General features: G+C 40.0%; 1 protein-coding gene and 1 pseudogene across 2 annotated transcripts; one reads left to right on the plus strand and one right to left on the minus strand.

Annotated features, from left to right (window-relative positions):
* The first annotated feature begins 2,213 nt into the window (after positions 1–2,213).
* Positions 2,214–7,848, plus strand: LOC122829642 (coiled-coil domain-containing protein R3HCC1L-like). 2 transcript variants are annotated; one of them, XM_044114384.1, is made up of 7 exons: positions 2,214–2,346; positions 2,540–3,008; positions 4,102–4,289; positions 4,902–4,972; positions 5,449–5,544; positions 6,066–6,206; positions 6,944–7,848. In XM_044114384.1, the coding sequence occupies exons 2-7, from the start codon at positions 2,556–2,558 to the stop codon at positions 6,994–6,996; spliced, it is 1,002 nt and encodes a 333-aa protein (XP_043970319.1). In that variant the 5' UTR covers positions 2,214–2,346; positions 2,540–2,555; the 3' UTR covers positions 6,997–7,848. The 2 variants fall into 2 exon arrangements, with proteins under 2 accessions (XP_043970319.1, XP_043970320.1); XM_044114385.1 differs by having other exon boundaries at positions 2,345–3,008.
* A 5,496-nt stretch (positions 7,849–13,344) lies between these two features.
* LOC122829602 overlaps positions 13,345–19,721 on the minus strand; it is a 31,018-nt pseudogene continuing 24,641 nt past the window's right edge.

Below are 19,721 nucleotides of genomic sequence, written 5' to 3' on the forward strand. Positions count from 1 at the left end.
CTACAAATGAATTGTTCAAAGAGAATTTCAAAAAAGTCTTTGTGTGAATGAAACATTAAATACAGACCAATTTCTTTTTTTTTTTCAAACTACATGTACTTTCTCACAGCAAATACCAATTACTTTGAACTCTTGACCTTAGAAGTAGTCAGTAGTAGTATTTTCATCAAAACTTTTCACAAAACTTGGTCAAAAATTCCGGTAATGTCAAAAACACAATTTTAGAATCCCGGCGCTTCGAGCAACGCAATTAAAATCACACATGATGTTTGTTCACAGAGGAGGGCGCACTTTTGTCTTTCACCTGAACAACATTTTCATGGCTATGAAATGAGGACCAGAGATAAAGATCAGGTTGTCTTTCTTTTTTTAAAACGATTAATCAAGATATAATGCATAGCACATGATCTGATGAAAGTCCCATCTGGCAGGTCATTTCAGCCCTTCTGCATTGTTAGATTAGACTAATCTCTCTGTCATTTCTCATTCTCCCTTCCTCTCCCTGTCCATCCATCTTTTTTTCTATATTCCTCTGTTTTCATTCAAAGTTTGAGGTTGTCAAAGTGTCAATTAAAGTGAGCTGTGGCATGGCGTTTTATTGCACACCACGTTTGATGTCTTGATATGAAAGTGCTTTGATTTTTTTTTTGTTCTTTTTCTGCCTTTGCACAGTTCTCTCCGTATTCATCTGCTTGCTGGCTGTTTCTTCGCCTTCTTATTTTTCTTGGCTGTGAATAAAAATGAGACAAAAACCATAATAAAAGAATGCAGAGCCCTGGGTGATTTCATGGGTGAATTACTATGGTATAAAGTTGTTTCATCATCTATTCAATTGTATTATTGAGTGAATGGAATAAAAAAAAATGAAATTATAAAATAATTTAGTCATAGTAAAGCTGCGCATTTCTGTTCAAGCCACTTTTACTCCAACCTCTAAACCCCTTTAAGAAATGCCATTTAGAAATCAGCTAAATATCATAAGTAGAATATGTTGGTACGTTTGCACGGCGGTCGCAAACAGAGCAAATACTCTTTTACTCTCTTACCGCGTCAGTGAATAGAGATGCACAAATGTAATCCCCCTGCAGTGAGCTGTATGTTCACAACTCAGAGTTTCATCAAATGTGTTCAGCGATATGCACCTTACACAACTGCAACATTAAGCATTTATGAAACATCTTGTGTAACGTTTAAAAATCTGACCAATCATAGAGCACGTTTGTGAAGGGTAAAATATGTTTGTCCAATGGGTGTCCCGTATTTTTGTGGGCGCGACGTTGAGCCCCTGGGTATGTTCCTTAACAGTCAGCCGGGAGAGGATTCATTGGAAAGCGATGAGAAAGCGGAGCGAGTGGATGGGTTTATGTGCTTACTGGCCACTTTTATAGGTACAGCTGTTCTATTACTTGCTAGCACCATCAGCGAATCCACCAATCACATACATTGAGGCATGTAGATGTGACGCAGATGACTTACTTAAGTTCAAAATAATAGAATAGGAAGAAAGGGGTATAGAAATGACAATGTAATTTTGGTGTTTGCACCAGAGACACTGCTAAAGAATAAGAGTGCGTCAGAAACTGCTGATTCACTGTGGTTTTTAAACACAAACCTTCCTCAAACAATTCAGTGGACAAAATGTTATAATCTAACATTTTATACTAGATCAAAACATATACACTGTTGAACACCTTTATGTATACCACCAGTACCAGGTGGTTCAATCTGAGTTTGTTAACTCATTTACCATGGACAATGTAATGAAGAATGAAACATATATGGCCAGATATTAGGTTCTGACTATAATCAAGTCTGTATTAAAAATTCTGCAAATTCACTAGTATTAATTTAAAACAATTTTTGTCGTGGCCAACAAAGAAAATCAATCAATCAAACAAACAAACCCGTAAGAATATTTGATAATATGAGCGTTGACTATAACAACAAACAACAACAACAACAAAAAACAGAAAATGTGCATCCTGGTTGTTTACCTACATGGGCTAATGCGCAGTTTGAGATTATGTGCAAACCAACGCCACCACTCCACCTTGCCACACCGTTTCCTCAAGGGACAAAAATGGTGCGCACCCAAAAACATTTGTTTGACTTGTAATTTATATAAAGATATATATTTGTTTGTCTTTTGTCATTATAGCAGAAACAACGGCCTATTAAGATAGACCATGTTTTTCTGACTTCCTATCTCGATATGCATCAACGATGCTAGTAGATGGAAGGTTGGTTGAGGTGCGTAGAGAACTACGTCTCCCATAATGCTTTGCTGTTGATAGCGCTTTCGTCATAGAATGCGACAAAATCTGTTGCTAAACAAACCAAACACGGGTAAGCTAAAGCGAAAATGTGTCTCAGATTTGAATGAAAGAAGTATATTTTAGAGAAATTAGCTAAATGTTTCGAGTAAGGTTACCTTTTAAGTGATGTAAACTCTAATACACTGATTTTAAGATTTCGAAAATTATTTTTCATTTAATCCGTAGCTGTGAAAGTAATTATCTCCGCTTACTGCAATTTTTAGATATTCGAATTTAAACATGGAGTTGGAAAAGCCAAAAGAAGAGAAGCAAGGGGAGGACTGCGCTCCAAACCAGCAAACATCGACAGATGCCTGTCAGTCGAAGAGGCCCAACCAGGCTGTGTACGTCCCCAAACAGCGACGCCCGGCCGGTAAAGACAAAACTCCCACTCAGGGAGAGGACAAACCAAGACCCAAACCTCGGTATACAGATAAGGCTCGAAAGAACGCCAAAAACAGGAAGGACAAGGCCAACACCGCAGCAGCAGCTGCAGGAGGCGCAGACTCTCCGAGCTGTGATGTGCAGGAGGAGAGGCTACAGGACGAGCAGGTGATGGCTAATGGGCAGGAAGAGGCTGAAGCTTCATCACAGCAGGAACCAGCATCTCCTCAAGATGAGGAGGAGGAGGACAGCTGGGAAACTCTGTTCAATGATGAAGGAGACTGTTTAGATCCACATCTACTGGAAGAGGTGAGAGCTGTTTGTGGGTTTTAGCATCTCTGACTCTTAACCAGCATTCCTCTTCTCCAACATATTGTGCATACCGTTTTTGGTTTTTGGAGAGTTTCCCCAACCCTGGTCCTGAATGCACACGGCCCTGCATGTTTTAGGTGTTTTCTTGCTTCAGCCCAGCTGATTCAATTGATGACTGATTAACAGGCGTTGGCATGTTGGCAAGAAATCCTACCGATATGCCACTAAAACCATCAATTATTGTCCAAAAAAACCCAAACATGCACACACCCAATACAGTCAGATGAATCAGGCGTATTAAAGCAGGAAAACATGCAGGGATGTGTGTCTTGAGGACCAGAGTTGGGAAACCTACCAACATGATTAACAAGATCGATTTTTATTTATTTATTTTTTTACACATACTTTTGGCCGCCTGATATTTCACCACTATTCTAGTCAGAAATGGAGGAGCTCATTTAAATTGGTTGATTTTTCTAGAACAAAGCGGCTTTTTAAGGTTGATCTATAAATTCTTGATAGAGTTGAGATCAGGGCTATAAGAAACCCGACTTGTCAATTCCCAAACCAGTTTTGCTTTTGTGATTGGTGTCCTGTTGGAACGCCAAAGTGTGCTCAGGCTTTAGCCATCTAACCTAAATTGTTACCTTTAGAAGAGGGGAAGCTGGTTGTTCAGGAACTTATAAAGCTCACACTCATTCTAAAGTGGAAGCTTCTTAACCAGCACATCTGGTTGGACCTACCAAGAAAGAAGCTCCTGCTCCAATAGTGACAAGTTCAAGCTTTGGGTCCACATGGACAATCCTTAATGCCTTCTGGAGAAAGGTTTCATGGTCAGATGAGTCATAGACTGAGAGTGCTGCATCAACTGTCTAGCGTAGTGGTCGATTCCTCATGCTGAGGATCATTTTAGCTGCTAGAGGTACTGCTGGATTCCACAATAAGGGGGAAGTAATGAAGAAAAACTTCAACTGCTCCTAAATTCAACTTCACCTCCAATCAACTCAAGAGATTGCTCAAGCTTTGACACTGTTGATGAGGTTCATTTGTGTCTCCTTTCATTCATATCTTGTGTCTCTCGCCACTCAAGCTGGCTCTGAGCGAGGGCAGAAGGAAGAAGTCGAAACAGGAACCTAGATTCGACTACTACAATATGGACCTGGACGACGAAGACGAGATTGACCTCACAGAGGACGAACTGTCCCACATTGTGGAAATCTACGACTTCCCCACGGAGTTTAAGACGGAAGACCTCCTCAGGTTATTTCAGTGCTACCAGTACGTACACATCCATCTCGCTTGTCTACCTTTTATGGAAAAATGTGTGAATATTTTTGACAATTGCTCTGTTTAAATCAAATTCTGTTGAGTTTTTCTAAAATCAAACGCAGTTGTGCTTCTGTTGCCTCCCTCCTTGCTCACTGGACGAGTAACATTCCTGGATCTGAGTCCAGTCTATTTTCAGCAAGCTGCCATGACAAACAGTTATGAGTTTTATTGCATGGTAATTTATGGACGCTCATTCTAATAGCTTTTATTTTTTTTTCCATTCACTTTAGTGTTTATGCATCTGAAATAATATTAGATAGTTTGGGCAGAAGGAAAACTTTTAAAGGAGCAAATTCATGGGTTAGCCAATTAAACTGCACTAAATCTTTGGCTTATTATTGCTATTATTGTCAGTGACACAATCACATGCATTCTTTAAGTGCGAACCATTCCCAACACAACTAGCTTGATCTAGTTTGATTTAAAATGTCTCGAGATTTTGCTCATGTTCAAGTTAAGAGAGTTTAAATCTGCTGAGCGAGAACCATCTTTGATTGAGGGTTGTCCGGTTTTATTAAACGATCGGTGCTGGATTCATCTGACTGCTGGCTGGGTTTTCAGACAGAGAGGATTTGACATCAAGTGGATTGATGACTCGCACGCCCTGGGTCTCTTCTCCAGCCCCGTAGCAGGTGAGTGAAGCTTTGCCTCGCTCTCAGCACCGTCACTGGTCCTTCCCTCTCTGCCACGTTTTGTACGTCTGTAGCTTCGACCATTTTAACTCCGGTATTTTGGGTATAAAAAAAGAAAAACTGATCTCCCACTGGACGTTTTGTACCAACCTTGAATCAGTTCATAACCTGACTCTGTGACCGTGGAGGTGTGTCATACATTTGCTTTGACTGCAGATGATTTAAAGTAATCTTCTATCATCTACTCATAGTCTACCCTAAGGAAATATACTAACATGGGTCCAAGGTTGTAGCTTTTAAAGGCATGGCTACCAAAGGGTTTGTTTCTGGAGACGTTTGGGAGGAAACTGTCATGGGAGTGTATGAACTTTAACAGAGCCTACACATAAACACATCATTAAGTGTGTCAATATCGTAATATAAATGGAGCCCAAGGTCCGCTGTTCTGTTATTTTGTATTTCTTTTCACTTTTCAGCCCGAGAAGCTCTCAGATCCAAACACCCACTGATGAAGTTGAGACCACTTTCCAAATCCTCCAACGCCACCAAGGCTAAAGCCCGCGGCTGCTCAGGTACAACTGCATGTTGCTGCGTTTTTACTTTGCATTGATGTCTATTTATGTAGTATTTTGATCTGCTCCCAAGAGCCACAAACAGACCCCAGAAATTTCAGTTTTTGCTTCGCTTTATTGTAATACAGCAGAATCTCCCAGCTACCCTCGTATTTGGATATAGAGGTGGTTGGATCATAATTTTCATTCAAAGTGGCATAAATAAAGGTCTTTAAAAAGTCTTAAATTTGATCTTCTGAAACCTGGAGATACCGCGATTAGTTATTTCCACTAAATTTATTGAATTAAAAAGAAAGGGGAAAGAAAACACAACATCTTTGAGGACTCCTGCATAGTTTAGTTTTATTAGTAATCCCAGCTGGTTAAGACCAGATCATTTGATTCTGGATTTTTGGAATGAGCAAAAAATGGAAATTTTTATGCCTTTTTTTTTTTTATTTAATTTCATTTAATTTTATTTTCACAGTTAATATCTACCCAGAGACAGTAGCTAAAACATTTTACCTCCCTGTTGTTATAAGACTACCTCCTGCCTGCTAAAGAGCGACCTCAGACAAGCGCGGCGTTGGCTCGGAAGCTTGTGATCGGAGCACTTGGTGTGAAAAGCAACTTAACGAAGGAGCAGCGAGAGGCAGAGAAGAACAAACTCCAGCAGGCAAAAGGTACGTTTACACAAACACATGAGGTTTATCTTTAAATGGAAGATTTTTGTTTTATTAGTATCATAAAAATAGCTGTTAAAGTTTCTGACAAAATGTCTGAAGGCTGAAAATAAGAATTTATTGAAATGTGGTGTCACCCACCCTCCTGCCCCCTTTTACCTGCATGTGCAGTGCATGGTCTCTGCCACAAGTGGGAGCTGTCTGTACATTGTCACAGACCTGAGCTGGAAAGATGCAAACCGATGCCAAGAGGACTCGCATCAGTTGCTGTGCACATCACTGCAGCTCTATAATCAGCACAGCAGCCATTTTCCTCCATGGAGGGAACATAAGTATATAGGCACAGAAAACCACAACTGCAGCCCAACGAGCAGCCAGTCCAGGAAGCAGAGGTCCGGACTGCAGCGAACTAAAAAAGCTTCTTTGTTCTCAGCATAGGCGCACCACCAGGCTCTTTTATTTAAGATCTGTAAATGCACAGTAAATGTGAGTACAGAACAGCATCACGCGTTAAACAGTATGTTCTGGGAAAGTGATGTCACATGTAAAAAAAGTACTTCCAGCTGGCTCCTCAGTCTTGCCACCCGCTCCTCACATCCCCACTTCTGGTAACAGCAGATATATATTTAGATCATTGATTCACCTTCTGGGAGTTTTTTTAAAAGATTTTTTTGTCTATACATGCTTCCACGTCTTCATGCGTGTCACATGTTTGCGCTTCTTGATTTACCTTTCAGAACAAAAGCGCCTGGCAGCGAAACAAAGAGAAGATGCTTGGGATGGAAAGTGAATGGATGCAACAGTTTTTTTTTTCCTGTTATTTTGTTGAAAATTACTCGAATTTCAACTCTGGTTTTCTTTCAACCAGCCATGATTGGAGCAAACATCTGGACTCGCGTTCATTTTTATTAAAGCACCGAGACTCGATGTGCAACTATTTGATCCAAAGCTTTCATGTTTGGCTTTAAAATGTTTTAAAAGCGGTTCATTGTTGCTTTGATGTAGACATTGTTGAATTTGATGCTAGCTAAGTAAGTCAAGTACACATTTTTTACTCTAAATTACTACTGTTCCTCAGTAATGGCTAACATTTTTAAACTCGCACCAGCCTCAGACCAACCGCTGCCAACCACAAGCGTTACTTTCAAGACTTTGAGTTAGGACATCACGTGGCGTGCATATTTTTTGCTGTTGTTGTTGTTGTTCAAGTCTTGTCCTGTTTGCTAAAGCCCAGCTTACTATTGATTTTATTTCAAATGCTAAATGCCGCGTTCAGTTTGGGCAGACAGATCAGCTTGAGGATGTAAGAGACTTAACGAACTCATCTCCATTGTTTTGTAAGTTTGAACGAATGATTTGTTTAGTTTTTTGTTTTTGTTGCGTTTTTATTCTGATAAAAAAAAAAAGTGTTTCAGTAGTTTGAGTTGTGGCCTAAACAAGTAAAAATAAAGCAAAATCCCAGCTCAAGTTTTTTATGTTTTATTTTTTTCTGTCTTAGGAAATTAATGTGATGCAGAAAAAGTGGAAAGTGTGACAACAGATGACAAGTAGCCTTTTGGCCTAATTATGGCACATTTACAGAAAATGTAAATTAATATACATTGTCCCTATCAAATACATGAAATTAAAGGGAGAAAAGTTTCTTTTCAAAGTTTTTTTTTTCTCCACATTAAAAGTCTTCATAGTGTGGTGTTTAATCAATTCAACTCTATATTTTGAAGAACCTCATTTTTTGTAATTAGAGCTGCAAATGTTATTTATCTCTACCAGCCATGCCCTTGGATTTACATTTTATATGCACCTGTCTTGTTTTAGGATTTTTATTTGTAAAGGATGTTGACCCAAATATGTTTGAGCTACAAAATTAGGAGCAAAAAATAAAAAAATAGAAAATCACATTAAGACACATTAAGCTTTGTGGCTATATTAGGACAGATTATAAAAAGGTAGATATATATATATATATTTTTTTTTTTTACAGAGGGTTACATAACTATTTATTCCTGGAAAGTTTGGACTAGACTTTTTTATTATTATTTTTAAGCACCAAGCCTTCTCTAACATTACACTTTGAGATTTAGCCCTCTAATTCAGGCTTAGCTCTCTTAAATGAGCTTCCTTCTGAGTGTGCACACACACACACACACACACACACACACACACACACACGCACACACACACACACACACCTCATGAACAGGAGCATTTTCTGACAGATGCAGACAGACACCTCCTCTGCGGTTTCACCCAGCTGACTACAGACCATGTGGCACTGCATCTTGCTCCCGCCATGTTTGACCAGGAACAGTGCATTCACAGCTGTAGATATGCCGCCTTTTTATTAAACCCAAATATTATTAACTTGAGTGTAGCTGAAAGTTCAGCAAATCGATCTAACATCTTGTCCTGAGTGCAAATGAGCGGAGACGAAAATATGCTGATCGTGTTGCTTTCAGTCAGGTATTCATTCATAACATGGACTTCAATCTTCCCCTGCGAAGCGTCTTATCAGGTCAGCGCTAAACTCATGTGAGAAATTTACTCTGGTTGCAGCCGGAGAGTGACGGAGACTTTGTGCCACGTTGCACTTAGAGAGCTAAATTAAAAGCAGCAGCTTCTGAGAAGGCATCATTATATGTTCCTTTAAAAAAAAAAAAAAAACATGACTCTAAATGAGCTCGCAGGAATTTATGTTGAGTAACATTTTTGCATAAGAGAATCATCTGGGTCAGTATTTTTGAATTAGAAGTTGTTTAACGTTTCCTGATTCTGTTTGCTTCTACAGAAACAAAACGTATTTCACCTGGTGAGAGTAGAGTTTATCTGTGAATCTCTAATCTAATCTAGATTTTGTTGATTGTAATTTACTTAGAAACACAGAGAACAAAGCATGAAAACAGAGACGCGAAAGCAGCCGTCGCAATTTTTTTTATCTCACTTAACAAAGTAAACAGTTAAAAAAGTGATCAGTTCCTGAATTTCAGTTACTTTTTAAAGAGACTATCAGCCCGGTTTTGAAAATAATACAAAAAGATATGGAAACATAAAACTCTTAATTGCATCATATGCTACTTTTGCACATTTCTGCTTATTATAAGTAGGTTTTAGGGATTAATATTAATCAAAACGTACGTTGTGCTACCCGAATAAGACACAGCAATGGAAAAATATCAATAAAACCAACATTCCCTGCTCTCATTGTTGCTCCATTAAGAGATTAATGAACAGATGCAGCTTTCTAAACTAAACATTGTAGACAAACTGGAGTAAAAGCTGAAACTTATTCAGATGTGTAAAAAAAAAAAAACAAAAAAAAAAAAAAAAAAAGTTAAATTAAGTTCTTTTTTTGCAATGAGTTTATACAGAACATGTTTCATAAAAGAAGTGCAATAGTGAAACCGTATTGCTTCACTATTGTGAGTTTGTCACAGACATGCACTGCGAGAGATTTTCAGGCAAATTCACAAAAACAAAATAACTTCCAGGAGGAAGTAATAATAATAATAATAACAATAATAAATAATAATAAATAAATAAATAAATAAATAAATAAAATAAATATAATAAATATAATAAATAAATAATAATAGTAACAATAATAATGGCAGGAAGAGAATGCAACTTTTTTTTTTTTTTTACACGGCAACAGAAAATCTGTGGGAGCAACTCGGTTCTGAAATCTGATCCCGGCACAGAAGTACGATAGAAACCAAGGGCACCGTTTAGGTGTGCAAAAATCTAACCGTTTTAGGAGAGTGGCAAGAAAAAAGTTCTGTTTGCAGGACCTTGGTAAGGTGAGACCAAACTATGTTAGACCAAATATTGGTCTGTGAATATATATTATGTATGGCAGAAAACTAAAACCATCTACCACGGTGAGACAGGATCAAAATGGAGTTCAATACCGATCGAAACCCTGTTGGAGAAAGCGGGGGAAAATGTACGGTTTCCTAAATATACAGTCAGCTTAAAAGAAATGGTTTAAATCTGAGCATTTACACATTCAGACCTGGCTAATTAAATTAAAAATCCTTGGCCAGACTAAAACCCTGGCAAAGATATACGGCACAAGCTGTTCACACTTTTATTCATAGCTAAATCATGTCTCAGCTTGTTTGCACTTTTCCTATTTTGTGAACCTTTGCTAAAAATATCAGTGAAAAGGTTCAGGGGGTGTGAGTCCATTTGGCAGGGAAAGTAACAATGCACACAATACCAAAACTAACAGTAAAGCTGCTTAGAGGGAAGCATAAAGAGTTAGATCTTCAAAACGTTTCTGGAAGGCAGACATGGTTCTGATAGAACGAGGCTCCACCTTCGAGAACGACACATGACAACAGTCTGGATCGCCTCCAGCGCAGAGTAGAATTTTCTCAATTTCTGCACAAATTTTCAGCCGACCGCCCTGTTTGTTGTCCCTGTGGCTTAGCGACATACAGAGAGCAAGAAGCCGTGTCTTTTTTTTTTCTTTTTACCGTTAACCAACATCGTGTGAGATCCGAGCCCTGCCCACAATGTCATGCCTTTTATTGTGGCTTCACGAGGAGGTGATGTACCGCAGAGCAGTGTACTGGGAGACTCGAACACAATCATTAGATTAACAACACAAACACAAACCACTACTGAGCAAGTGGTGAGCACAAGTGCAAGCTCTGCTCCGCGCGTAGAAACGGGTTTCATAAAGCAAATGAAATGAGGCAGCGTCTAAATAAAGGGAGCAATCTCATGTGCCTGCACAGTAAATGACCCCTGGAGGAGGAGGGTGTTGTGTATCCTAGCAGCAAACACTCAGAAAGTTTATCTTACGTCATTTGATTCGCTTTTCTAACTTTCTAACTTTGCGTCTACAGGCATTTTTAGCGAAGACATTTGTTTTACATTTTGACTTTCTTTGTCCTCTGTTTTAAGCGCAAGTGCACAAAAAGCAAAAGCAGGACTTTATTAGAGGTGACCTATTGTGCTTCCTTAAGCAGGTTATGGTAGGCCTTTGGTCGACACAAAACATGTTCATTGCATTCTTAGATAATGAGATTTTAGTCTATTTTGAGCTCCTTTCAGAATGAGGGGCTCTGCCACTTTAAATACAGTCACAGTGACTTGCAGAAGAATCCATCACCCCTTTCATTTTTCAATATTTTGTCACATTACAACCAAAAAACATAAATACATTTCAATGGAGTTTTGTGTGAATTTTATGTGACACACCAACACAAAGTGGTATTCACCTGTGAAGAAGTAGAAAATAATACACATGGTTCAAAACATTTTTATGAGTAATAAAACATAACAGAAGTAATCGCATGTGCCGGCAGAAGATGGTGTGTGAAAAAGCATTTTGCTCCCGTGATTCAGTGCTTTGTGGAGCCACCTTTTGCTGCTGGTCTTTTAGGGTTTGTCTCGACCCGCTTTGCACATTTAGTGACTGAAAGTTTTGCCCCATTCTCCTTTGCAAAACAGCTCAAACTCTGTCAGATTAAATGGAGAGTGTTTGTGAACAGCAGCTTTCAGATCTCGCCACAGAACCATGCTGTAAGTTCACCTTTATGGCACAGTTGCATCTCCCCAGATGTTGTAAATGGAGGAATGTAATAATTGATGTTCTGGGATGAATGACAACACAGACACTATGTGGCAAATTAATAGAGTTTATTGAGAAAGTAAGTATTAATGTGTCTTGAGCCCCCTGAAAGAAAACTCAGGTTGACATACTCTAAGTGAGAAACAAGAAGCCCTCCGCGGTGGTGAAAATGCGTCCACCACCGCGTTAATGTTAGAAAATGTTTAGCTCTACGTCAGTATTATCAGAATGTTTCGAAAAACTTAAAACTGTCAGTATCTGACTAAATATAGCAGAAAATGTTGTTTTATTTCTCGAGCTCAGCTGCCGCACTTCCGCTTCTCTTCGTGCTAGCTTCTTGCTAGAGATGACAATGAGGAAAAAATAAATAAATCTCGACCAGAAAGGACTTTTCACTAAATGAGAGATCACAACAATAAGTTCTCTCCTAATTAGGAGGTGCTGAACGGACATCCTCCTTCTCAGTGGAGTGAAACACAAATCACTCTCTCTTCCTGTAAGGACTAAGTCTAATAAAATGTTTACAGCAAATGCAGCATTGTAGGAAAATAACCTCATGCCAACTGCAGCACTATAAACACACAAAAACCGACTTTGAACATGGTCCCTTCAAACTGAACCAATTGTCTTTTAATTAAACAAACGATTCTCCAATAATTATGCAGTTGTTCTGATAAAATGCTGTCGGTAAGGTTTAAAAGATCTCAAAACAACCCGTTGGTTTGGTTTGAGAAGTTTAAATCTCTCAGTAGATCACAGCCTAGGGTCAGGGTTAGCCTTTTGCTCAAAAAAACTAAGTCCTCAGACCTTGAATTACGAATAAACAGGGATCCGTTAAAATGACACTTAGCGTAATTTAATATTTAATGTTAGTTTAATTGTGGTTGCTCCATAGGCTTATATAGTTGTGTAGTTCCCTGGACCGGCCCAAGGCAATGCAGGTCAAGAGGATATTATGTGTATGGCCCAAGTGGCGTACTCATCATGCGTCCGGCGCCGTACGCATGATGCACGTTTGTTAAACGCATTCTAGTAGAATAGCTTAGGAATGATAAAGCGTCTGGTGTGGGCATGTTGGTATGGAGGCCCCCCAAAATACTTTTTGGGGTACTGCCCTGCAGATTCTTCGAGAAAAAGTACAATAACAAAGTTTTATTCTCCAGTCGGTTTTAACTCTATGTTTCCAGCTCTATTTGTCCTCACAGAAACCTGACGTAGACGTAGCAAAAACTCTTGAGTTGCTTGTGGTTCTAGCACAAGCAACTCAAGCGTATATTATTATCTTCACTGAAGAGCTGAGTCAGTGCCGATTAAAAAAAAATGGAGCGAAGAACGAGACAGACACCATGTTGGACCTCTGACTGCCTGAGTCATGCCCAGCCTGTGACAAGTAACCATTAACTTTGGTTACTTCGTTAACCAAAGTTAATGAAGTAAAGAAAAAGACACATGTATCGGCCCAAGTAAGCACAATTTTATAGATTTAGGTTGTGACTGGTTCAAAAGTGAAGAAAAAAAAAAAACAACCCAATAATAATCAACACGTCTTTGGAGGCAGCTTGCATAATTTCTATATCCTGACTGAAAACTCTTAACTTTATTCTTATTTCTCTTTCGTTTTAGCTGGCAGTCTCAGGCCCTGCCCACAAATAACCAGCACTGAAAGGATCAGACGTTTTGTAAATCTGACTTTTATTCTTTCGCTACTGTTACCAAGTACTCTGAAGCTCGATGCAATGGTACAACCAGATCTCATGTTGCTCCCTTGTGTTTGACAAGGAAAGATCAAACAAAGTGGAAGTATTTGTCATAATAAAATTAACAATACAATCAAGTTTCAACTTCAAAGTACATTAAAATTCTGCATAAATTAAAGAACCTGAAGAACAATAGTTGAGAGAGGTAATATAAGACTGTACATGACAATACATTTGCAATACATTACAGTATTTATTTAAAACAGAAGCAAAATAGCACCATGAGATGAAATAAAATCTAAATGAAAACTAAAATAAAGAAAAACACACAGTTCTGGCAGTAAATCCTGGATGTTGTTACGTGGACGGTGAACGTACTGGAAGCCCGTTTCGTTTACTTTTGTAAATATGTGGACAATTGAGTGATGCACGACACAGGTTCTCCTCATGTGCCTTCGTCTCACTACTTATAACTGTGGTTATGATTTAAACAAGGCGTTAACATTTGTAAAAAAAAAAAGAGGCATGTTTTTGAATCTGTAAACTGCTTTATCACAAATCATGGTCCAGCTTTTGTCTTCCTTTGCATCCCTTTCTCTTTCTACATGTATTCTTTATTCCTATCTAATGTTCGAACAAAAACCAAATCTTCTCACAACGATCTATCACGGGACCCTAAAAGCAACAAAGATAAAAAGCCATTTCTGTCCTCTCCTTCCGTTCACTTTCTCCCCCTCTGTCTCAGCTTTTCCGATTTACTGTTGTTTACTCTTCGCCGCCTGACTTCTGAGGTCTGGACAAGAGTCGTACAGTTCTTAAATGTACGTGTTTCCCCCAGTTCACAAGAAGTTGTTGGAAAGTTGACGCTGGTGGTCGAACAAGTCCTCCTCCTCGGCGCTGTACGCGTCAGCTGATGAGAAACGAATAAACCAAGAGATGAAGAAATTAAAAAAAAAAAGCATAAAAAGCAAATAATCAGTACAAATTCTTCAATAGGGCGAGGGGTTTTCATGTGCAGCATGCTGCGTTACCTGCGTGGCAGCGGAAGAGATAAACTCGTGCTCCGTCGTACTTGCACCGGCAGCGCATGGCGTTGTTTTGGAAATCAGACTCAGCCATGTCCAGGCTGGGGTTCACTTCAACCTGCACAAGAAGAGAGACGAGAGGATCCAGAAATATCATGACTCCTTATCACCTTCCACATATTCAGAGAGCATTTATGAAACTTGACCTTTTTTTTTTTTTTTACAGCTTGTCTGTTATCATTTATCTGATAAACTAACACAGGGTGGTGCGTAGTAGTCAGTGGCGTACGCAGACATTTTGGGGGCCAGGTGTTCAAGTGGGGGAAAAAAAAAGTGCACCTCGGCTTATTTTTTTTTTACACGTATAAGTATCTAATGCAAATCATAACCGATATGCTAACGAGCTTGAGAAAAAATGCAAATAGTTAAGAAAGATTGTCAAGCAAAGTTACAAAAATGTAGGACATTTACATAGTTTGAGAATATTACCTTGGACTACACACTAAAAAAAGCAACAACCAGGTTTAGAAGGGCACGTTTTTAAAGTGTTTTACTAATGAACATGTGGTATGTATATATATTTCACCATGAATCAGTACTTTGTGGCCACAGATTTTGTTGCATTTACATCTGCGAGGATGTTTGGGTTATGCCTGTACCGCCTTTGGGCATTTAGAGACTGAAGATTTTGCCCGATGTTCTTGAAAGAAACTGCGATCGAGATCACCCACGAACGTCAATTTTGCCACAATTTCTCAGTTTCTTTAAGGTGTGTATTTGCAGTCCTCCAACAGGTTTTCTCTCCATCCGTCTTTCCATCAACTCTCATCAGCTTTCCTGTCTAAAGAATTAGTCCCGACAGAATGATGTCACCATTACCGTGCTTCTTAGTGGGGATGGTGTGTTGCACGACATTAGTCTTCCACTCCCTACTGTTTAGCATTCAGGATTATTCTCCTTTAGATCAGAGGAACCTTCTTCCAGATGTCTGCTGTGGCAACCCCTAGCAGGAGTTCTTATGGCTCTCTTTCAACATTGACTTCCTTCTTTCCCACTCTCACATAAATAACAGATTTGTAGAGTGCGCGACCAAATGGTTGTCTTGTAAACATATTCCCCCACTTTCTTCTCTCCGGAGAAACCACATGTTCCTTGGCTGCTTCTCCGATTAATGCTGCCATGATTTGGTAGGCCTGCAGTTTTCAGAAGATGAAGTTATCAGAGTCTCTTTGAGATGGTCAAATTTCAGGATATTGTTCTATAAGCCAAACACAACTTTCTCTCTGTGCGCCTTGGTCTTCGTACAATAAAAAAATCGTTTTACATGTGCAATCCGTATTACAAACACATTGAAGTTTGTGGCTGTAACGTGAGAAAATGTTTTGTTTCATTTTAAATTGTTCAGGCACTTCAGATTACTGAGGAGTCAGAGGTTAATGGATTCGTGAATTCGTCTCTGCTCTGAGATCACCGGCTTCCTCAAGGCTCCCAGGGTCACATGGGAAAACATGTTTTGCTCTGGACAAAAACGAAACTGTACATTTTGTCCTTTTTAGAAAACGAAGGGAAAAAACTTGGGGGCGGGGGAGGAAATGTCGGTTCTCTGGACGGTTCTGGAACAACAGCTCGCCGGTCCGAGAAACCACAGGATTATTGTTTTCTGCTTTTCTATATGGCATTGAATGTACAAAACTCAGACGACGGATGACATCACTTTCCACTGTTATCTCTGCAGAGGGAAAGGGGGTTGCAGAAAAAAAAAAAAAAAGCCCAGAGATGCAGATGATGGTTTGGAGTTTGCAGCCTATCATTAGACTGCAGTCATGGTTGGTTGCCATGGCGGCTTGTTTTCCACTCTGTCTGACTCCCATATATAAGAAAATGAACTTTCCTGATGCACACATCAAACAGATAACCTGACCACATATTCATTAAAGTGGCCCAGTTTTTAATTTTTTTTTTATGTACCGTTTAAATTGTGCGGTCCTATTTATATTTACAGCTGCAGGGATCAGGGTTAAAAATATTCATAACTGCTTACTCTTTTCGTCAACTTTCAGGCGACGTTTCTGGGAACGTGAACTGGAGCTGTCACAACGTGTGAGAGTGATTTACAGCCTCCGTGTGAAACGCTTCAGCTTTCGCGACAGTTGATGCTTTCTTAAAAGCTCTTGTAATAATGTGAAACAAAGGGCCCACAAGCCGTTTTACGGGACAATTAAAGTCCCGCTGCTGTTGCGTTAAAAAAAAGCCTGAGTAAGGTTGTACTGCTGATCTTTCAGATGCGAGTGCAACCGGGGGGGCTGAGGTGGACGTGACTCATCAGCGTAAATGTACGCTGCTTAAAGTGGCTGCCTGGTTACAGACGCAGAACCGACGAACGCGGATCCACGCCCTCCTTCGCTCCTCTCGCAATGCTACGAGGAGCTTATCTGCGTTCGCGACCACAAAATAGTTCTGCCGGCTCGAGCTCCTCTGCCAAACACGGCAGATCTCACGAGTGTCAGACGTCAACAATCTGAATTCAGCACAAACAGCCAGAATAAAAAGAGAAAGAAAGAAAGAAACTGTAAACACAGTCCCGGTGATGCTGCTGAGAATAAATAGAATAAATGATAGAGATGCAGGAGGGATGAGTAGGTCACCGCAGCAGATCGGATGTCTCGGCGGTAAAGAGAGAGAGAGAGAGGGCGCAGATGTGGACGAGCTCACGTTTCAACCTGTAATGTGCTGACTGAGCTTTTCCTCCGCCACTAGGTTTGTTCTCTCTATAAAGGGCGGACTAACAGTAGGTCTCCTTTCTATATAAATCTAGACTAAATTTACTTTTCTTAAACACGCACACACCCTTGAGACTGCGTTGCTGCTGTTCACCTGACTGGAGGGCCAGCCAAGAGCCATTTAGCGAAAATTACAGCCTTTAATTGCAGCTTTTATCTCATGTGTGCCTTGAGATGTCGAAACACAACATGCTCGCTTTACTTTTCGCCCCCCCCCCCATCCACTTTCTTGCCCGACACGGGATCTCGCCACCGAAATCACTGATGAGCAAGAAGATTAAAAATAAGGATTTTCACAGTTTTCACAGCACACCTATTCTTTTTGCCACCTATTTTGAACGTGCAAACACGCAAATCAACTGCTGTAGGACTGCATTCATTTCCACAGAGGTAAGGTGTTAAACAGAGAGGATGGATGGATGGATGGATGGATGGATGGATGGATAGATGGATGGATGGATGGATGGATGGAAGGAAGGAACAGGAAAATATAGATTTCCTTTATGCTCTTCTGGTTTGTACCAAAAATAAAACTCCAGATTTCCCCAAACTGGTCATTCCCAGAATGTTGTTTTGTGTACTTTTCCAGCCGGACTGACCTGAAAGATGTATTCACCAGGTCGAACATCTGTGATGTCCACCCACTGGCAGTCGATGTCATGGCGGTACGTGTCCCAGCAGCCCACGGAGATGCCCTGCTGGCCCCAGTTGTAACAAGCGTATCGCTTATGGATACCTGCAGGCGTAGAAAATTCAAATATGGGACATAATATACGTTACATCTATGTGGTGCAACATTTCTCATGGTAGTCGCTGTGGGTTAAAAATACTGGATATTACTGGTGTGTCTTTTTAAAGAATAAGAACGATCTACAGTCAATGAAAGATTTACATAATGAGTATAATGCTGTTTTTTTCCCCTTTGTTGCAATTTGGTCTTTACTGTATAGATGATTTATACAAGCTCTCTTGTGTTTAATCGCTGTTTTTCCCCCCAAAACCTCCTTTATCTTTTGAAGTGGCTTTGAACAATAGTTTTCTAGACAACTTTACTTTTAAGATCGTCTTTTGATGTCTTTTTACTGTTTCCCTAACTCTGACATGTAATTATTTCACACATAAAAAGCTTTTAGCCGCCAGGGATAAACCAGTCATTTGGCATCAAATACCAGACAGCTTTGCGAAGAATAGTTTTTAAAGCAGATCTCGGGGCACCTTGTAATGATCCAACTGTCACAATTACGTATTTGTTTCATTTTCTATCTAAATACTTTTGTCGTATTGAGACAGCCTGCAAGTTTGACAAACACAGAAGAAAATAGTTGGAAATTCCCAAAGAGCTTTTTTCTCCAAACTCAGCACAAAGAGGAGGACCACCTAGACCTGTCACTTCTTTACTTCTCTTCTCTCAATGCAAAATATGTAATAATGATCACGTACAAGGACTGGAGAGAAAGGGAATGAAAAAGGAGTGCCCCAGAAATAACGGGAAGAGCTTAAAAAAGGACCAAAGAACTCTTAATATGAACCAAAAGTGCTAATGAGAGGGCTATTTTTTTTTTAGTCAGGTCACGGCTCACCATCGGGACAGTAGGTGTCCTCCAGGCAGAAGCTGGCCTTGTGACCTTCAGCCACCTTTGTCCCGTTGAGGGTGAGCAGATCGTAGTGGGTGAACACCTCGATGCTGTGGTAGTGTCTGGAAGCAACGCATGGAAGAAACAAACACACAAACACACACAAAAATAATCACAGTTATGAAAGGACCTCAGAACAGTCTTCATAAAAACAATCCATGTTTCTTTTTCAGTCTTTTGATTTTATGTTAGTATAAAATATGACCGCCATAAATGCTACGGTTCCCTGGAGGTGTCAGACGGGCGTGGTGAACAGCTGGGAAGGCTCCTGGGAAAAGGGAAGATTTCACTTTCCAGTCGTGTTTCTTTGCCTCGCAGAGCAATGCCCGAAGCAAAAAGTCACCAAAACTGCAAGTGAAACCCTGTGTTTGCTGGTGGAGAAGGTAGCAATTGGGTTGTGGTCGTCCTCCTTGTTCTAGGACACAGAACCACAGCTGCTGCGATAAGGACCCGGGCGTCTGTGACGTAGGTCCTGGTCACGACTGTAACAACAGGGTTGGCCAGAAACGGGGACGCTCATTGTAAACTTTATCTGTGTTTGTTAAATGACAGGCGTTTAAAGGGTGATTGCTATTTGTAGACAGCAGTCTACTTCATGCTGCACTCAAGGATCTCATTTCACTTTCTAAATCTTGCGTTGCCATTCATGTAAGACGGCAGAGGTTTAGTTCGGAATCTGTCCAGAATCGTACGCAGCTCGTAAAGCCTCAGAGCGGCCTGCTTCTGTTGCTTACGCTGGAAGGTTGAGACCACAAACTTTAACGTATTCAATTAGAATTTTATATGCTAGGTACAAAAGAG

The sequence above is a fragment of the Gambusia affinis genome, linkage group LG04 (assembly GCF_019740435.1).
Source record: "Gambusia affinis linkage group LG04, SWU_Gaff_1.0, whole genome shotgun sequence".
Classification (NCBI taxonomy): Eukaryota; Metazoa; Chordata; class Actinopteri; order Cyprinodontiformes; family Poeciliidae; genus Gambusia; species Gambusia affinis.

Excerpts from the sequence above, each read along its gene's own strand:
- LOC122829642 (XM_044114384.1), top strand. The coding sequence starts at position 2,556 with ATGGAGTTGGAAAAGCCAAAAGAAGAGAAGCAAGGGGAGGACTGCGCT. Across the intron at positions 4,290-4,901 it reads AGGTTATTTCAGTGCTACCA|ACAGAGAGGATTTGACATCA; the intron begins GTACGTACACAT and ends CTGGGTTTTCAG. Across the intron at positions 6,207-6,943 it reads CAAACTCCAGCAGGCAAAAG|AACAAAAGCGCCTGGCAGCG; the intron begins GTACGTTTACAC and ends TTTACCTTTCAG.